This window comes from Lacerta agilis, chromosome 10 (genome assembly GCF_009819535.1).
Source record: "Lacerta agilis isolate rLacAgi1 chromosome 10, rLacAgi1.pri, whole genome shotgun sequence".
In the NCBI taxonomy this organism is placed as follows: Eukaryota; Metazoa; Chordata; class Lepidosauria; order Squamata; family Lacertidae; genus Lacerta; species Lacerta agilis.
Window position 1 is genome coordinate 58,781,367 of NC_046321.1, and position 20,137 is coordinate 58,801,503.

General features: G+C 40.7%; 1 protein-coding gene across 6 annotated transcripts in view; it reads left to right on the top strand.

Moving 5' to 3' along the window:
* Positions 1–6,068: 6,068 nt before the first annotated feature.
* BRD1 (bromodomain containing 1) overlaps positions 6,069–20,137 on the top strand; it is a 40,791-nt gene continuing 26,722 nt past the window's right edge. For 2 of the 6 annotated variants that reach the window (XM_033162789.1, XM_033162791.1), the window contains exons 1-4: positions 6,070–6,402; positions 14,705–16,082; positions 18,705–18,861; positions 19,150–19,281. In XM_033162789.1, coding sequence (XP_033018680.1) covers positions 14,719–16,082; positions 18,705–18,861; positions 19,150–19,281 — 1,653 coding nt within the window. In that variant the 5' untranslated portion in view covers positions 6,070–6,402; positions 14,705–14,718. Of the gene's footprint in view, positions 6,403–14,704; positions 16,083–18,704; positions 18,862–19,149; positions 19,282–20,137 lie in introns of all 6 variants that reach the window. The other 4 variants (XM_033162788.1, XM_033162792.1, XM_033162793.1 and 1 more) reach the window with 3 other exon arrangements.

A 20,137-nucleotide genomic window follows, 5' to 3' on the forward strand; every position in this document is an offset into this window, starting at 1 on the left:
TCTCTTTGACAATGCTTGTTCTGTGAGCTGACATGGAGGTATAGCAAGTTTAATACATAATTTATACTTTGCACCCAGAATGAAATGAAACTCTTTGGATCTTAAATATTACAATTAATCATATAAAGGTGATTTACACAGATCTTCCATGTAAGACTACAGTCCTATGCACATGTATTCCTGTACTTGCTTACGCCTGGATATTAGTCTGCATGTGTGACTTCAGCCTGTGGATGTGTTTGGAGACGTGATGTACAGTAGAATTCGTTAAGAATTGCACAAAGACTGGTATTCCAGAATTTATTCTATGAGCACAAGAGTACCCTTATAGCATTATGTTTTGTTTGTGTAAGGGAATAGGAATGGTGGTAGTGGTGGGGAAAGAGTACCATCACTACACCGGGAGGTAAGTTTGTTGTTTAGTCATTTAGTCATGTCCGACTCTTCGTGACCCCATGAACCAGAGCATGCCAGGCACTACTGTCTTCCACTGCCTCAAGCAGTTTGGTCAGACTCATGTTGGTAGCTTTGAGAACACTATCCAACCATCTCATCCTCTGCCATCCCCTTCTCCTTGTGCCCTCCATCTTTCCCAACACCAGGGTGTTTTCCAGGGAGTCTTCTCTTCTCCTGAGGTGGCCAAAGTATTGGAACCTCAGCTTCAGGATCTGTCCTTCCAGTCAGCACTCAGGGCTGATTTCCTTCAGAATGGATAGGTTTGGTCTTCTTGCAGTGCATGGGACTCTCAATCCAGTCAAAGGCGACTATGGGGTGTGGCACTCACCTCGCTTTTCAGGCCGTGGGAGCCGGTGTTCGTCCACAGATAGCTTTCCGGGTCATATTATTTTTTAATCTGTGATAGTTTAATGTATTTTAATATTTGTTGGAAGCCGCCCAGAGTGGCTGGGGAGACCCAGCCAGATGGGTGGGGTACAAATAATAATAAATTATTATTATTATTATTATTATTATTATTATTACCCTTAAAGCAAATTAGATTGGTCCATTTAGCATAGCACTTATTGCTTTGACAGATAGCAGCTTTTGAGCAGAGTGGGTTTTTTTCTAGTTTTAATAGATGAAAACCTTTGGCTAGAGATACCAGTTAAATCTGAGTTTGTCTCGCAGGCAAGACCACATGTTCTGACACTAACCAATACCTACTTATATTTAGCATCCTGAAGAGGCATTTGTATGCTGGCTAAATACACATACCATCAGACTGGATTCACCCATGCAATTACCAGATTATGGGTTTTGTTGATTCAACATTTGCCTGTTTAGCATGCAAAAGATTTTGTAAGAGATTTACCAGTACCACCACTCTCAGTCTAAACTTTTCCCAGCTGTTGTACTTTTAAAACCTTACATAACAGAAATTTACCTCACCTAGTTGCTAGACCAGTTGTATGACTTTGGACTACACCAAGAGAAAACATCGCACAGCTCTTTTGTGTGAGAAGGATCTCTTTAGAATACAGTTGTATGTGTGGAGCAATTTTGTCTGTCTCAAGTCTTAAAAGCTGTTGATTAATTAGGTCCAGATAGTCTGTGGAAATTGGGTGTCGTTTCTGAAAGCAATTGTAATAAACTTCTGTAAATTAGGGAGATAAAGCTGTGATGGGAACACTAGGCAAGATAACTCATACAATAGCTTCTATATATATATATTCATTTTGGTTTTACAGTGATTTTCTGTAACTAGGTAAAGCCCACCACCTGAACATATTAAACAAGCACATTATGAAATGAGTCTTAATTGATATGGTTAGGCTCTACTCTATTTTCCATCATTTGTATTGCAGATTTTTTCAAACTGTTAATAGTAAGCCTTTCTGTGTCAAGGGAGGGGGGGAAATCCCTTTCTCTCCCAAAATATAAATAAGGCAAAACTAGAACTCTCAGGCTACCGTAGTTATTAAACACACACAAAATGGGGAGTGGGAAGGAAAAACGGGGGGGGGGGTCCAGTAGCACCTTGGAGACCAACTAAGTTTGTTCTTGGTATAAGCTTTTGTGGTATAAGCTTATACCAAGAACTAACTTAGTTAGTCTTTAATGTGCTACTGGACAGATATATATATATATTGACTGTGTCAGATCAACACAGCTTCCTACCTGAATAAAGAAAAAACATAGTTTGGGATATGAAACATTGGGGCTTTTGTCATGCCCTGTATCTTTTTTTATTTTTCATCTTCTCTGTGTGTGTCTTAAATTACCAGTTCTTAACTTTAAAATGTGCTCACTATTTTGTTACATGGTAGCTGGCCTTAATGAAGAAAACCCTACTGTTTGCTTTAGATTTTACCTTTACGTTTTAGTTCTGCACAGTGCTTTTTTTCTAGAAAAAAATACAGTACTCCGCTTATTTATTCATTGTGCTCCACAATGAAGTTGTTACGGTAGGTAGCACACTTTTTAACAACAAAAAGGTGCCATACTGAGTACCCTTGAGTATCCCCTGGTTAGGGGGGGAAGCACCGGTCCTACCTACACTTGATTTTTCCCTGCTGTATCTAAATGAAGTTATATTTAATCCTTTCAATGAAAAATTAAAAGGAGAGTTGATTGTTAAGTACACCATTCAGCAACATACTTTGCTCATAGTAAAGAAGTGTGTGGATGCAGCTTTAAGTTGCAAATAAAGCTGATGATAGGGAAAGCTGTTTTTAGTTCTCCAGCAGAAGGAAACTGGCTTATAATGCAATGATATGGAGGAACTTGAAGGTCAGAGGAAGATTAAAAAACAACACGGATGACAGATTTGAATCATTCATTTATTTAACTTAAATAATTTTATCACTAGCTGAGGGCTTATTTAAAAAGGCTTGTAAATAAAGGCTGTTGTAATGCAGGCCTCAAATATGTAGTGTGAGCTGTATTTTGAATACTTGAGTATATTTCTATGAATGTTACCCTTTATACAGAAAGTAATTCTTAAAAAGTGTAACTAAAAGTACTAGAATGCTGTAATTACAGATAAGGGAATGAAATAGTTTAGTACTTTTGCCATAATCCCTTGAGAACAAGGACAGCTGGCCTTTCCCTAAAATTAACATACTATAGACAGAATTCAGCTTCTTTTTTACTGTATTTGTATTATCACGCTATGCATATGTTGGGCATCTTTGCTACAAACTAACTTCAGGCCATTTGTTTCCAAACTTTTATTTAAGATTGTTGATTGATGGGTGTTTGCATCACATGTTGGAATTGCATCTTAGTGTGGGTTCTAAAGTTCTACTTCACCCACCTTTATTCCTTTATTGTGTGACAGTCCTGAGCATTACTTAATTCAGTTTGAGTCTTGGTTTCATGCAGATACTTGTCACATGGCAGATAAATAGGGGTGCTCACATACTATTGCCATAAAGCTTGCTATATAGGGATACGGGAACCTTGAGCCCTGCAGAATATTATTGCACTACAGCTGTAACCATCCTTGACAATATTGGCCAAGACTGATGGGAATTGGGAGTCCAACATCTAAGGAGCCAAAGGGCAACCCTCAAATAACAATGTATCAGTATTAAATCCTAATACTATGGAGAAGTTGCCAGTGGAAACAGAAAATATTCTCAGTAACATATAAAGAATTCAAATGTTTATATTACTAACAGAACATGTGACAATGCTACATTGACAGACTCAATGTAGTAAACTAATTTTTTTACTTAACTTTTTAATATTCTGTTGGAAGCTGCCCAGAGTGCCTGGGGAAACCCAGCCAGATGGGTGGAGTATTAATAGCAATTTATTTATTTATTATATAATTAAAAGCATTTTTTCACCACCCAATGAAAAGTAATACAGTAGTTTCATGTACTTTCACTATGATCTACAAGCTACAAGTGTAGCTATACAGGGTAGATGTAATCTATCCCAGCATAAATTCATATAATTCACCCCACTGATTGCTTTTGTTTTTATTACTTAATTTGTATCCTGGTAGATTGTCTCAATCTTCTTAAAAGTAATCTCATCCCCTACAGACCTGATCAACCATAGCATCTGCAAAATGCCCTCTCCCATAGAATGTAATCCTATCAGAAAGTCCATTCTGCATGTCAGAATTGGAACTTTAGTGAGGCAGCAGGTAGTTTGGAGTTCCCTCCCGTCATATCCCCAATACAGTTTCCTTTGTCTTTTTGACACCAGCTTTTCAACAAGCCTTCTAAATGGAGAACTTCATTTCAGTTGGTATCTGCATTTGATTTGATGTATTTGCTGCTGCTGTTTTAAACTTTTATATGTACATGGTTTTTACGTTCTTTTTATACATGTAATTGTTTTAACTTTCATAATAATGTTTTTCAATATTTTTACTATATTGTAAATAGCTTTGGCATACCTCGTGGGAAGTGATTATTACATGAAATAATAGTAATAGTGTACCTCCTCCTTTTATATATAAACATATCTAACAACCTTGTGAGGTAGGCTATGCCGAGACAACCACTGTCTTAAGGCAGGGGTGGAGATTTGTGACCCTCGTGATGTTGCATTATGACTCCCATCATTCTTGATCATAGTCCATGCTGGCTGGCTAGACTTGTCACAGAGGTCTCCAAGTGACTATTTAATATTTAAAAACGCAAGCACAAAGAAAATACATTAAAATATTGCCACAATCATACAAAAGCATATGCAATTCATAACAAGTACCGGAATACAAAAGACACACAACGGTGAAAAGCTTTGGCACCACACTAACAAAATAGTGGTACAGTACTTACTCAGTATTAGAACAGTCCGGTTTACAAACTCCGCAAAACTGGAAGTAGTGTCCCGGTTTGAGAACTTTACCTTGGTCTAAGAACGGAATCTGAATGGTGGAAGGGCACCAGCAGCGGAAGGCCTCATTAGGGAGAGTGCACCTCAGTTTAAGAACTGTTTTGGTTTAAGAACCAACGTCCAGAACGGATTAAGTTTGTAAACCGAGGTACCACTGTAGAACATATATGCACTATATATATATTATCTAAGCCAGGGGTCAGCAACTTTTTTCAGCCATGGGCCTATCCACCATCCCTTAGACCAGGCATAGGCAACCTTCGGCTCTCCAGATGTTTTGGACTACAATTCCCATCACCCCTGACCACTGGTCCTGTTAGCTAGGGATCATGGGAGTTGTAGGCCAAAACATCTGGAGAGCCGAAGGTTGCCTATGCCTGCCTTAGACCATGTGGTGGGCAGGACTATTTTTGGGGGGTATTTATACTCCGCCCATCTGGTTGGCTTTCCCCAGCCACTCTGGGCAGCTCCCAGCAGAATATTAAAAATAGGTTAAAACATCATACATTAGAAACTTCCCTAAACAGGGCTGCCTTCAGATGTCTTCCAAAAGTCAGATAGTTATGTCCTTAAGAGATCAATGACTTCCGTTCTTCTCTTTCCATTTCACGTATCACAAATCCCTGCATTATTTTACAAAAACAAACAAACAAACCCTATACCATTCAGTACAGGTATTCCATCCATGAAAACCTGGAAAGATGGGCTTTCACGGAGTGCCGAAAGTATGTCAGTGAAGGCGGGCCCCAGCTGGGAGGCGAATCCTGGTTTTAAAGTCCTCTGCGTCAAAGAAAATGAAGGTGCAAGAGGCTGGGTCTGTTTAATGTTCCCAAAGACAGTGGGATCTCGAGTGGCAAAGAACTTGACGCGTCACGACTCCCCATAACTAGCCAGCCGATCCTACGAAATCTTCGCCTCGCACCTGGCTCCGCACGCAAGGAGAAAACGCCATGCCGCGGAAGATCGCCCGAGAAAGGGCCTCGTGCTCAGTTCCCCTCCGCCTCGTCCATCCCTGAACCCGGCAGCAGCAGCAGCAGCAGCAGCCTGCGATCTTAAACAAACCCGACGCGTTCTCAGCCCCGCCCACCTCGCTCCCAAGCGCGTCGCGAGGATTGGTTGACGGCGGGCGGATGACGATTACGGCGGCGGGCGGGGGCGTGGCCTCCGGGGCCCCGCCCCCAGAACGCACGTCGTCGTCGTCCGCGGGGCTGGGAGGTGCCTGGCGCCCTCGCGTCCCGCTGCTGCTGCTGCTGCTGCTCCTCCCCCGCCTCCCTCCCTCCCTCCCTCCCCTCCCCCGCCGGCGCGAGCGCTGTGGTGAAGCCGCCGCATTGTTTGTGCCGAAGGGGGGAGGAGGAGGAGGGGAAGGTTCTCGGCCACGGGAGCCTCGGCGACCAACCCGCAGCCGGCCCTCCGCCCCCGAATGCGTCGCGGCAGCCGGAGACAGCAACCGCCGCCGCCACCGGGAGCCCAAAGGCGGCCGGGACAGCGCGGACGACGAGGCCCCTCCCTCAATCTCCTCACAGCCGCTCGGCGTTAGCAAGCTGAGGGAGCCGCCATTAGCCCCGGAGTCTCGCAGCCAAGGGAGGGGTCGGCCAGCTCCCTCAGGTGAGCGCCCGCGGTCCGTCAAACCGCACCCGCCGCACCACCACCCACCTCACGGCTGGGCGGGCGGGCGGGCGCCATGTTTGCGGCCCGAGTATTGTCCGGGGCGGGGGGTGGGAGGTGGGGGTGGGAAGGAAAAGCGAGGCAGGCCCGGCGGGGAGAGGTAGGGCCTGGCAAAGGATAAGGCGCCGGGCCTGGCGTGGGAGGAACCACTCGGCGAGAGGGGAGGGGCGGTGGGGGAGGGGAAGGAACCATCGGCGCGCCAGCGGGAGGGGCGCCCGCTGTTGTTGATGTCGCGGCCGGGCGGGGAAAAGGCGACGTTCGGGAAAGGGGGTGGGCGGCGGCGGCGGCGGCGGCGGCGGGGTTGCACGGAAATCTCGTGCTGGGCGCAACCATTCCGCGGAACCGAGGGGGGAGGTTGGATTTGGGAAAGGGAGGGTGGCCCGCGCCTCCCGCAAGTTCTCCCTAAAGCTATCGAGTCTTCCTGTTTCGCCTCTTTCCCTTCGGGGAGGAAAGGGTTACTTCCTGGGGAGTTCGCTTTCGCTTTCGGGGCGAAGCGCAACTTTCCCCACCCCCCACCTTCCCGTCGCCTTTCTGTTGTAACTCCCAGCTGGGAGCTGGCCCGGCCGGGTTCAGTGGACTGGGTTCCGCAGTTTGTAAGAGGAGCGTTACCTCCCAGGGACCAGGGCCTTTTAACTCGGAAGCGGCTTTCATCTCCCTTTCTGTAGCAATAGATGATGTCAGACGCTCCGCAAATGGACGTGTGATTTATTATTTTGCGTTCCCAAGGGAACTGCAGATAGGGCAAACCCTGACTATAGTACTGTACAAGCCTCGCAGACAGTATGCTTCTTGAGGAAGGCTTTATTTTGGTTATGTGGTCTGGTGATAAAATGTCACTTTTAAGACGCTTTGGCTGTTGCTGAACTTCGGATAATGATGATGATTATTATTATTATTTATACCCCACCCATCTATCTGGGCACCTCCAAACAGAATATCAAAAACACGATAAAATATCAAACATTAAAAACTTCCCTAAACAGGGCTGCTTTCAGATGTCTTCTAAAAGCCAGATAGTTGTTTGCACATAACCATTTCTTTCTGTCATTCATCTAGACATGGAATTCATTCTCTCTCTCTGAACTAGATTTTATCTAAAACAAAATAAAATAAAAAATTCCTTCCAGTAGCACCTTAGAGACCAACTAAGTTTGTTCTTGGTATGAGCTTTCGTGTGCATGCAAGAACAAACTTAGTTGGTCTCTAAGGTGCTACTGGAAGGAATTTTTTTTATTTTACTGTATCTTGTTTTGACTATGGCAGACCAACACGGCTACCTACCTGTAACTAGATTTTATCTAGTTTATGATAGAGGAATACACTCTGTAAAGAACTTGCATGGTTCTGACTTTTTCTGTGGTTTTTCTTCTTTTTAAAATCCTAGGGGAAATAGTTGTAGTTTAGCATGATAATTTCTTCCACAGTTTTAGTTTAGTTTTTATATAATGCATGAGATTTTGAAATGAATGATGGCTGTCAAATAGTTCTGTAGTGTAAACACAGCTTGGGTATTTTAAAAATTTGCTTGGAACTAAAAATGTCTGGATACGAGAGCCGATATTAAAATGAGCGAAGTAGTGGCCTACCTCACAAGGTTGTTAAGTCAGTTGGTTCTCTTTAAGGATTCATTCTGATTAAATGTGATGGGTAAATCCCATTGAACTGGAAAGCCATAGGATCATGTCGTAATAAAAAGGTAAAGGGACCCCTGACCACCAGGTCCAGTCGTGTCCGACTCTGGGGTTGCGGCGCTCATCTCGCTCTATAGGCCGAGGGAGCCGGCGTTTGTCCGCAGACAGCTTCCGGGTCATGTGGCCAGCATGACAAAGCCGCTTCTGGTGAACCAGAGCAGCGCACGGAAACGCCGTTTACCTTCCCGCTGGAGCGGTCCCTATTTATCTACTTGCACTTTGATGTGCTTTCGAACTGCTAGGTGGGCAGGAGCTGGGACCGAGCAACGGGAGCTCACCCCGTGGCAGGGATTCGAACCGCCAACCTTCTGATCAGCAAGCCCTAGACTCTGTGGTTTAACCCACAGCGCCACCTGGGTCCCTCATGTCGTAATAGCTCTCCATAAAAAGCTTAGAAATGCTCCCCATTATGTACACACACAAACATAGCCCTCTTTCTGTTACAAAAATTGAAATGTGACATTGGATTTCATGCAGCTCTTCAGTCTGGAACCAGTAAAAAAAAAAAAAAAAAAAAAGCGGGGGAGGTGGGAGATGAGTTGCAAGCTACCAGAACAGGTCTGAGTGGCTGTTTCATAAGATTGCCAATTTTGATGGTTTGAATAGATGCTTGAACTAGCTATTAAAATACTGCAATTTCACAAAGTTCATGTAGCTTCTGTTCCTCTTTCTTGCCCCTCAGTAAAGATTAAAGATTTAGTGGGAATATTTGCACTTCCCAAACGTGCTTATTGTGGAAAAAATGTCAACACAAATTGAAAATAAGGAATATTCATCCTCTGTAACCTGGGGGAAGTGGGAGAACTGTCATGTGAAGGGAGGGCATTGACACAAATGTTTATTAAATAGAGTTGGTGCCATGCATTACCCATGAATATGTGTAAAATGTTTTCCCCAGTGCAGACATTTGTTGAGTGTTGCTTACTTTATGTCTTCAGATATCATTGCACAGCTACCCTATTCTTTTCTTACTAACAGCTGTGGTTACTGGAAGAGAAAATGATGATTACTGTCCAGTAGTCTTCTATTACTACTTTTTTTTTTAAGCAGCTGTTGCCTGTTGAATTGCTTTCTGATACATGTTTTGCAGTCTGCACAGTTTTCTAAAGTAATATATCAAAGCTAAGTTTTGCAGTGATAACTTTATAAATGCTATTTTGTTCTGTGCTTCAGTTCTTTTTATAAGGCCGCATAAGAAGCTTTAGAAATTAGTCTAAGCTCAAATAAACCACAAACACAACCAGTTATTGGGTAATAACAGAAAAAGATTGTGACCTAAGAATCATTCTGCATGTGAAGGAGTGCATGACTTGGGGCCTGTGTCCATAAAATGGTTGAGAAAGTTTTTTTAAGGAATGAATTCCTTTAAGTGTCTGTTCTAGTTTTGTAGTCCATGGGGGAACAGTGGGAAAAAGGGAGATAGGGTGCTGTGCTCAAGATTAACAAATACTAGTAACACTTAACAACTTTAACTCCATTGGCATACTTGTCATCTGGGTGCATGGACCTTCCTGTTGTGGCTGTAGCATCCATGAATGCAAGGTATACCCATAGTATTTCTGTCCTGCTATAGCCCACTCACAGATGAGTGCTTCCAAAACCACAAACTCATGTTCCTTGACTATATTGTGGGTATGAGAGTTGTACACAGACCAATATTTCCTATAACAGCCTAGTTCACTGAGTGTTCATATACTGAGCTGAAGGACATGGAAATACAGGACCGTTGCCATGTTCATGTGGGGTATTCTGTGTAAGCGTACATACAAAGAAGGATTTTTACCTCTCGTGCTTTTAAGGTGGATATGTGAATCCACATGAGCTATCGGTGACGTGGACACTTAAAATTAAATACAGTCTGGAGTAGGCATATGTGATCTTGTGTAGGTGGCATAGGCCCTTCAGTGCACTTGATGCACACCCTCTTGTGCATTTACGTACTGAAATGAAATAATTAGCTTTTTATCAAACCTCCCAGAGGAATTGAGTGAACTTAGATAATGGTTGAAAAAATTATATTTAATTTAATACACTTTTACTAACTGCATGAAATTATTCTAATCCTCGGGGAGCAAAGCTTTCCTTAGTAACGTTGAATGGTTGTATGGCTCAAAATAATCAAGGCTAGCCACAGTTTTTTTACTGATTAAAACGAGTTGACCACTTATTGTGGTCCATGTTCAAAGAAGCTAACTCATTGTTGATTGTGCTGTAGTTTAGTCTGGAAAATAGCACTGAGGCTATCCAGATAATACTTTGTTTTATTGTCTAGTAGTCATAGTTTTGTTTTGTTCCTGGTAGAAAGACTAAAATTGATCCTGTGGCAGTGAAGGTTAGTGTTGTGGGGAGAGAATCTGATGCTGTGAGAAAGTCTTCTCCAACCTTTTGTCCTCCAGATATTTTGGACCGTTGGCCATGCTGCCTAGTTCTGATGGGAGTTGTAATCAAAACATCTTGAAAATCTGCCTTAAGTGAATACTTGTTCAGCTGATAATTTGACAGAGCTTATTTATTGAATGAAAGATAATTGCTGTAAACAGAACAATAAATTTCTGCCTACACTGTTTGTAAACAGGGCAGTTTACAGAAATGGCCAAGGTTTGATTTTGCTCCTTTTGTTTTGAGATCAACTCACTGTATTTCCTTTCCTTCACATTTTGGCATGTGAATTTTCACAACATACTGGTAACTCTTCTTTTTTCTTTCTTGCCCTGTTCCCCATTAGAAGCACATTGGAACCCTCATGGGTGCTGCCTCATACTTGCATTTATGTACTGTATTAAACATCAGCACTTTCCAGCAAATTTCTGACCCTATTGCAAGACAGAGCCATTTAAATATCATTTTTCTACTGATGAGCAAGTCAAGCAATACACTAAAGGGGAAGGAACCAATGTCCCACTTCTTCCCAAGCATATCATTCATAATTATGTTCCTCCAAGTTTTCTCCAAATGATTTTTTTATGGGCTCATTTACACTGCATCACAACATTTGTTGGTTCATAACTACAAATTGTGTCAGTGTCTGCTTTAACCCAGAACCTGAAAGTCTTGCTATATCTCATTATGAAAACTGTCCTTTCTCAGAGGCAAGTAAAAGAGATATGTAGACAAAATATACCATCCTCTGTATAGTTTACAGACAGTATGTATTAAAAGCTATGCAACCATAAACACAAGTGAAATCATATAACATCAGGTAAAATGGTTCCTATTCTACATAAGAAAAATAAGAACATTATGAAAACAATCTTTGTTGATAGTTAATATAGGTCACAAACATGAATTATGTATATATTTTAGATGAACAAAAATATCTACAAATTCAACATTGGATTTAATTATGTGGATTTCACGTGCTGGCTTAGATCCAGAACATGAGAAAAATTAGGCTACTTGTGCAACAGAGTTGTTTCTTTACCCCTAAAATCTGTTCCAAACAGTTGGTGTGGGGAGAGACCCCTTTCTCACTGTAGCCTTCCATGTGCAATCCCATGTTACTTGGCTTTGGAGAACTCTGTGGGCTGCAGTTCGAAGGAGTCAGTGAGGAGCCACTGCATGAAAGACCTTGTACAAGTCATTTTTCATAATTAGAGGCCCATTTTGCTTGATAGAAGAGTAGACTGCAATCCTCAATACTGTGGAGCTAAGGAGAATAAAAAAGTGTTAAGTATTTGTTGACACCTGTCAGTTAGTTGCTATAATAATTAATAATAATAATTTATTATTTATACCCCGCCCATCTGACTGGGTTTCCCCAGCCACTCTGGGCGGCTTCCAAAAGAATGTTAAAATACAATAATTTATTAAACATTAAAAAGCTTCCCTAAACAGGGCTGCTTTCAAATCCTTCATAGAAATCAGCATCTGATGCTCCCTTCACATTTCTTTGATGCATTTTTGCAGAGGTTCATTTAAAAAATATTTCAGGCCACCCTGTATTAAAAACAAGTTGATTTTTTTCTTTCACACTGGTGGTGGTGGTGGTGGGAGGCCCCAGGGATTACTTGTAACTGATGGAACGTTATCTTGTATAGGTATCACCTCTTCAATGACAGCCTCAGATGCCTTCATTTACAGGCTGTATTTTATTGCCACCATTCCGTTCCTTGCACCAAAATGTCAAGCTCTGGTATAATTCAATTTCTGTCTTTAGGATAATCCATCTAAATAAAACAAATAAGTGCAAAATAAACATTCCAAATAATGTTAAAGTGTTTGTTCCAAAAGGCTATGCACAGTATTCTGCAAATGCATTGGAGCTTCCTGGCTCCTTTCATTGCAGGTGTACTATCTCTCACTCTGTCATTCAAACACACACACACACACACACACACAGACACACACACACTTACTTTTCTCCATTCTGCCTCCTTGCTTTTGGAAGTCACAGGACCCTTCAGGATTCACCATGCTGTGAAATGCTGCAAATATTAGCAGTCCCAATCATTACAAGCAGAAGGTTTTTTCTGCCTGTTCCTAGGACTCTCTGTCAGTGAAGCGTACCTGTTTTGGTTTATGCTATGCTATGTTACACCTGTGAATGATGAATAGTTGTTTGAATGTAAATTAAGGAGTGGCTCACTATTTCAAATATATATAGTGAAATTAGGAAGTAGCATGCCCAATGAATCATTAATCTTTCCAATAAACAAATCTGCAATCAAAGCTTGCTATTGTTTGGAGGACTGGTTCTCATTCTGCACACTTCTGAAAGCACAAGTGCTTTGTTCTCCCTTTGCTTCTGCCAGTCCTTAGCTGGAGGAAAGCAAACCAGAAGCTAACTTTCCATTATGCATGAATCAGAAGTAATGGTTTGTTTCCCTCCTCCCACACAAGCCATGAGCAGTATGTCTGGGCGATATATCGTCCCAAACAGTTTTGAAGTCCATATAATGATACTGGTTTTATCATTTTTAACCTGGCAATATATCATGAATCATGATGTGTGTTAGGGCTGGGCGATATATCGTTCAAAACCTGTTTGAAGTCCATATTGTGATACCAGTTTCGTAATTTTTGACCTTGCAATATTTTGCAAATCGTGATGGGTGTGCTTGTGTGCTATACAAAAATCACAATGCAGGAAAAACCGTGAAGCCATCCAATGCCTCTACATAGCTCCATCCTTATTTCAGACATTGTGATATATCAGTACATTGCATTGTTTAGCTGGTGATATATCACAGTGTTGAAAGCCCAGCCCTAATGAACAGGATGCAAAGATTTGTTCTTGGCTTACTGTGTGTGGTGTGTTTGCAAGTTCGAGCAAATGACAATCACTGGTTTGTACATAAATTGAAGCCACCCTCCAATTTCTTCTCCAGTGTGCTGAAGGCAAAAACAAAGCACAGTCTTTCGATCAACATGCTCCAACACACTGTTTGATCACTTTATACCATAGTTTATTTTAAACTATGTTTTAAAATGACATGTAAACTGGACTGTAGACAGGCTGACTGATCTTCTATTCAAGTTACTAATGAACATACTGCATACCACATGCTGTTAGTCTTTTTTCCCTTTTATTTAATATCAGGCAAAATGTGTTACGCATGCATTTTCAACAGCACAATTTTTACATCGACTTTAATAGCTCTTACTCCTAAGTAAGTGCATAGGATTTAAGCAATGCTCTCACCAGGGAGGCTCTTCTGGTACCATCACTAAATATCTTCGGGTGTCAGGTGAAAACATTCCTCTTCATCCAAGCCTTTGACTTTTAACAGTATAGAGACTTTTAGAGGGGATGGGATGTTTTAACGTTTTTCTTTTCATTCTGGTTTTAATGTTTTATAAAAATGACTTTTTCCTACCTGAGGCAAAAAATGCAACACATAAATGGAATAATAATAAGTGAAAAACTACTATTTACTTTTAAGAAATGGGCTTGTTTGTGTCTTGTGTGAGTAGAAAAATGCTTCTGAAACATTGCCAAATTATTCTGAATTTACCTGCCCTGCTGCAACTCCCTGTTTCTCATCCCAAGCCATTAGACAAGGGCTCTCAACCCTCAGAAACAGCTTTGGGGTGGTTGTAGTCAGGAAAGCCCTATTGTACAAGCAGATTTTCAATCATAGTTCTCTGGATCCAACTCATTTTGAATAGCAGTGACCAGTAATCCAGTAAATATATCATGCAACTAGATCATGCTACAACTCTGTTTCCTCAGAATAGTGTTAAACTACCATCTTCATCACTTCTAGCCATTGTGGTCAGTAGTTAGGGATGATGGGAGTTGTAGTACAACAACATCTGGGTAGCTAAGGTTGGGGAAGGCTGACTTAATGACAGAACACACATCTGTTTAACTGCAAGGATGTTTTATAAAATGAATTGTTAAGAGTTCTTAAATTACAAAAATGTGTGGAGTTCTTACTGTGGTCTTATGAAAGTATTTTGTTTCATAGTTTTTAAATGCCTTCTAGATACTATGTTTAATTTTTATCATAGAAACCACCTAGTAGGTAAAAAAATGTTTCTTCTTTTGTCTTACCTGTTTTCATATTAAAATACACAATTTCATCTTACAATCATGCTTCTAATTTTAGGTAATCAGTACCAAATGAGGAGGAAAGGAAGATGTCATCGAGTATCTTCAGCAAGGCACTCTTCTTCTCCATGCAGTATTAAACACTCCCCTACTAGAGAAACTTTGACCTATGCTCAGGCTCAAAGGATGGTAGAAATAGAAATTGAAGGGCGATTGCACAGGATCAGTATCTTTGAACCTCTGGAAATTATATTAGAAGATGATCTTACAGCCCAAGAATTAAGTGAATGTAACAGCAATAAAGAAAATAGTGAAAGGCCACCAATCTTTCTGAGAACAAAGAGGCATAGAAATAACAAAGTCAAAAAGAAAAATGAAACGTCTCCGAGTGCGCATGGCATCCCGTCTACAGCAAGTACTCTTCCAGAACCCAAAGTGCATATTGTTGAGTACAGTCCACCTTCTGCACCCCGGAGGCCTCCAACGTACTATAAATTTATTGAAAAGTCTTCGGAAGAGCTTGATAATGAAGTGGAGTATGATATGGATGAAGAAGATTATGCGTGGCTAGAAATAATCAACGAAAAGCGAAAGAGTGATGGATTCTCAGTTGTATCGCAAAACATGTTTGAATTTCTTATGGACCGCTTTGAAAAAGAATCTTATTGTGAGACTCAGAAACAGGGTGAGCATCAGTCTTTAATTGATGAAGATGCAGTTTGTTGTATTTGCATGGATGGAGAGTGTCAGAACAGCAATGTAATTCTTTTTTGTGATATGTGTAACTTAGCAGTGCATCAGGAGTGTTATGGGGTGCCATATATACCTGAGGGCCAGTGGCTCTGCAGACAGTGTCTACAGTCCCGTTCACGGCCTGTAGACTGTGTACTGTGTCCAAACAAAGGAGGTGCCTTTAAAAAGACAGATGATGATCGATGGGGACATGTTGTTTGTGCTCTTTGGATTCCGGAAGTTGGATTTGCCAATACAGTTTTTATTGAGCCAATAGATGGAGTTAAGAACATTCCCCCTGCCCGATGGAAGTTAACATGCTACCTCTGTAAACAGAAAGGTGTTGGTGCCTGTATTCAGTGCCACAAAGCAAACTGCTACACAGCATTCCATGTTACATGTGCTCAAAAAGCTGGTTTGTATATGAAAATGGAACCAGTGAAAGAATTAACTGGTAGTGGCACGACATTCTCAGTAAAAAAGACTGCATATTGTGATGTACATACACCACCAGGTTCCATTCGGAGACCTCTGAACATTTATGGAGAAGCTGAAATGAAAAACGGCCTCTATAGAAAAGAGGGCTCTGCCAAAACAAGGTCTACATCAAAAGTCAGAAAAAAGGCTAAAAAGTCAAAGAAAACACCGACTGAACCCTGTACAGTTATGCCTGCAGTATCTGCTCCATGTATCCCTCCTCAGAGGTAAGAAAAACATTAAAAGTCAATGCTTTATTTACCTTAATGGTACGTTAAAGTTAAATTTGCTTTATTTTAATTTCATTTTAGTTGTCAGCTTATTGATAGGGAATGAAACCTGCAATACTTTTATGGCACTATTTGAGAAATAAGTTAATAGAAATTTTTAATGTTCTTACTCAATAACAGTATATCTGTAGAAGAGAGGATAGCTTTCAGAGTCATCATTGCTGTGGTTTGAGTTCACTTAACTTGAACAGGAAACCTTTAAATTATTTGCCTAGATCACAGGTGGACAGTCTGTAGCCCTTGACCTCATTTTCAGTGTCTCTTGAAGCTGCCACATTTCCCCATCCCATCAACATTTCTTCTCTACTCATACATTTTCTACTTTTCTTTGCTTTTCAAATTGTTCTTCCCCTCCTTATGTAGCTTCAGAGCAACTGGAAGTGACAGTATTTTGTTTAATTTAAATTTATGTTTGTTTCTCTAAAGAAAATAAATTCCCCTGCTTGTATGGATTGAGGAAATGGATGTCTGACAACAAATGGATAGGCTTTTGCTTTTTGTGTGACCCACTAGTATCAAAAGAATTACTTTTACTTGCTTTCCAAAACAACAGCTATTAATCTGTTCTAAAAAAAAAATCAAAAATCCTCTGCATGCTTATTTGAGACTTTCTTCTGAGTAGACTTGCACAGAATGGTCTTGATTCTCACATTAATCTAGTCAATGTTTTTAGTTCCACCCATCATCGTCTCTGTTTCTGTCCACCACTGGAATGCAGCCCTGGAAAAGGGGTTGCCTACCCCGTCCTACATCCTCAATTAGCAATTAGATTTTATTTTATTTCCTGAGGTTCCCTGTTTTTTTCAGCTATGCTGTGTTAGTGGAGTTGGGTTTGTGAATCTGGGGGCCATTCAAGAGTGACTTCCTGTATGTATGATGGTGTCAACCTCTAAATATTCATACGGGTTAAACACAAAAATCACATATATATTTAAATAATTTTGTGGAACTTATCAATTTTAGAAATTAACCTTATTGGCCACATATTGCTTCTTTATATTTTAAATTTATATCCTGCATTCGTCCCCAGAGGAGCCCAGGGTACTTACTGTGTGGTGTGATACCCACATTGGACATGGAAGGTTGGGTGCTGCATACTTCTACTATTTCATATAATTGTTCATTTTGGGAAATTGATTTTTAAAGGCAACCCTGACAGGTGTAATATCTTGGGACATATTTGCCTCAACCCAGAAAACTACTGAGCATACTATTTGGTCTAATCTCTGTATTTTATCTGATGTTAGGAAGTGTTAAATATTTCCCTTTTCCCTGTGCTTTTCATAGTGTACTACTGCCTATGAAATAATTACACATACAGACCTGTGGCCCAGATCCAAGTCTGGTTGTACTCAGGGAGGTTGGAAGGGTTGTCAAACTTGCTTTTGATTTATAGCTCCTAATTCTGAATTTAAATTTACTTTTGATGGTTCCCAACCTTCAGGAACAGTGGAATAGGTACTTGGAGAGAGTGAGTGAGGGCTACATTAGGCTGGGTGGCCAAAAAACCCTTGTATGTGTGCATGTGCACTTCTTTGGATGCTATATGTGGTTCTAATATCTTTGTATATCCCTTGAATAAAATTAGTGAAGTTACATGCAGAAGTGTAAGGAGAATTGTTTCTAATAACAGTTTTAGCACTCAACTGTAAATTTGTTTTCCCCCAAAAAATATTTTAGCTAATTACTAGAAGGTTATTTCTATCTCAACATTCCTAATGCAATCCCCTATTATCCAGATTGGCATGCCATGAAGAAGAAGAAAAACTAGTGGAAATAAGATGGTACTTAGATGAAGCAAACACAGCTGGCATAGTAATAGAAATATAGCTGTCAGATACATCAAACTTGTAAATGGCGACTTGCCTGGATCTTATATCAGTTGAGAATTATCTCTAGGCAACCAGGTTAATTGAAAGAGAGTTGATTCTTTTTTTAGTATTACACAGTCAAGTGTGACTTAATAGGTATGTGTGTGGACATGTGATACTATAACTTGCTTCCCAGGCTTCACTACACAACTTCAGTAGCAAAACAGTTAAATAATTTAATCAAAGAAAGTTTCAATGAATATGTTTTGATTTGTCAAAGGTCTTAGGGTATGTGTGTAGTTCAGGCTCTTTCTTTTCTTTTTTGGTCTTTATTGTGAAACATTCCACTAGGAAATAACAGGTGGAAATAACATTCTAGCTATATCAGGTTTTTAAAGATTTATGTAACTGTTTATAATACCCTGGTTCTAAAAGTGTGACTAGCTCAAAGTACATAAAAGAATTTTCAGTTAGTGTTTCTTGGAGAGCAGTCCCCTACCCCCAGTGCATGGTAAAACTTTGAAATCAAGGGGAATTCCAAAACAAGTTTGTGATGTAACATAGGTGTGTCATCCAAAATAAAGGGGGGGGGGGACACACACCTGGCTTTCCTGAAGTTCTTTTTATACCAGCCCATGTAAATGTTGGTATCATTTCAAAACAACATTTCTGATTCAGAAGTATTCTCATAAAATACACAGTGCTGAGTTACAAAAAATAATATGTTCGTTTTCCCCCTATGCTTTAGATTAAATAAAATTATGAATCAGGTGGCTATTCAGCGAAAGAAGCAATTTGTTGAAAGAGTACATAGTTACTGGTTACTTAAAAGGTTGTCCAGAAATGGTGTCCCTTTATTGAGAAGACTGCAGTCTAGTTTGCAGTCACAAAGAAACACACAACAGGTATGTATCTTCTGTAATTTCCAGCATATTTAAACTGCTCGTGTGATTTGAATTGATAATCTATGGCATAGGTAGCTAGGACAGTATAATTGTGTATTAACTTAAAACGAATATGAGATTTTAATTCCTATCTTTGTTCTACCAGAGAAAAATAGTATATCTGGAATCGTAAGTAACTTCACTGCCTAGTTGGACTCAAAATTATTCTTGAAATGCTTGCTAGAAGCTACTGTTAGCTGTAGAGTTAAGAGCAGAATAACATAGAAACTATTACTTTTCTTTCGTAAGAGGGAAGATGATGAAGAAACACAAGCCTTAAAGGAGAAGTTGAAGTACTGGCAAAGGCTCCGTCATGATCTGGAGAGAGCACGGCTGCTGATAGAACTTATACGAAAACGAGAAAAGTTAAAAAGAGAACAGGTATATGAGTAATTTCATTTATTAGGATTTTGAAGGGAAACGTTGCCGAGTCAGGATTGATTCAAAGGATACACACTCTGGGACCCACAAATCTTGGAAGGCCTTGGTAGCCGCCAGAATTTATGGTTACCAGAAACCTGCTCTTCTCATAATGAGGGATGGGTGAGATCCCCTTGTATCTGACATCACACTATGCGGAGGACATCTCCGAAGCACAGTGTACTGTCAAGGAAGAACCCTTTCTCAAAGTCTAATCTCCAGGGGGTTCTTAAGCGTGTGTCATGCGCCATTTCTGAAACACTTAGGGTGCCCACAAAGTGAATGTGCATGAATCCTACCTTCTTCCCAATCTTATTGCTTTGGGGATCAGAGATTCCGTGCAGTTGTACTGTGCTTGCTCATAGCACTGCATCCCTGATGGCTGGCCATCCAGCATGAAAACACTTTAATGAATGAGAGTCCACCTGCCAAGACTCTTTGTTCTGCTGTCAAGCAGCTTGCATTGTCAGAAAGTTGTTTAGTTTAATTCTGTCCCCCCCCTCCCCCCCTGTCATTTGAACCCATTGTTTTTGGGTCCTGCCTTCTGGAGCAACAAAAAACAAATTTGCTGTTACTTATGTGATCACCATCTTCAAATATTTGACTGTGGCTGTCATGTTGTTTTTTTAAAAGTCTCTTCTCCAAGCTAAGCATACCCAACTCCTTCAACATTTCCTAATACGACTCAGTCTTAAGATCCCTTTCTTTCTCTGTAGGTGTTCTTTGCGCATGTTTCAGTGCAACTTGGAACAGCCTTAGAGCACCTTGGAAGCGTGGCGTAACTGGGAAAGCTCCAAGCTTTGAAAGAGCACCATGA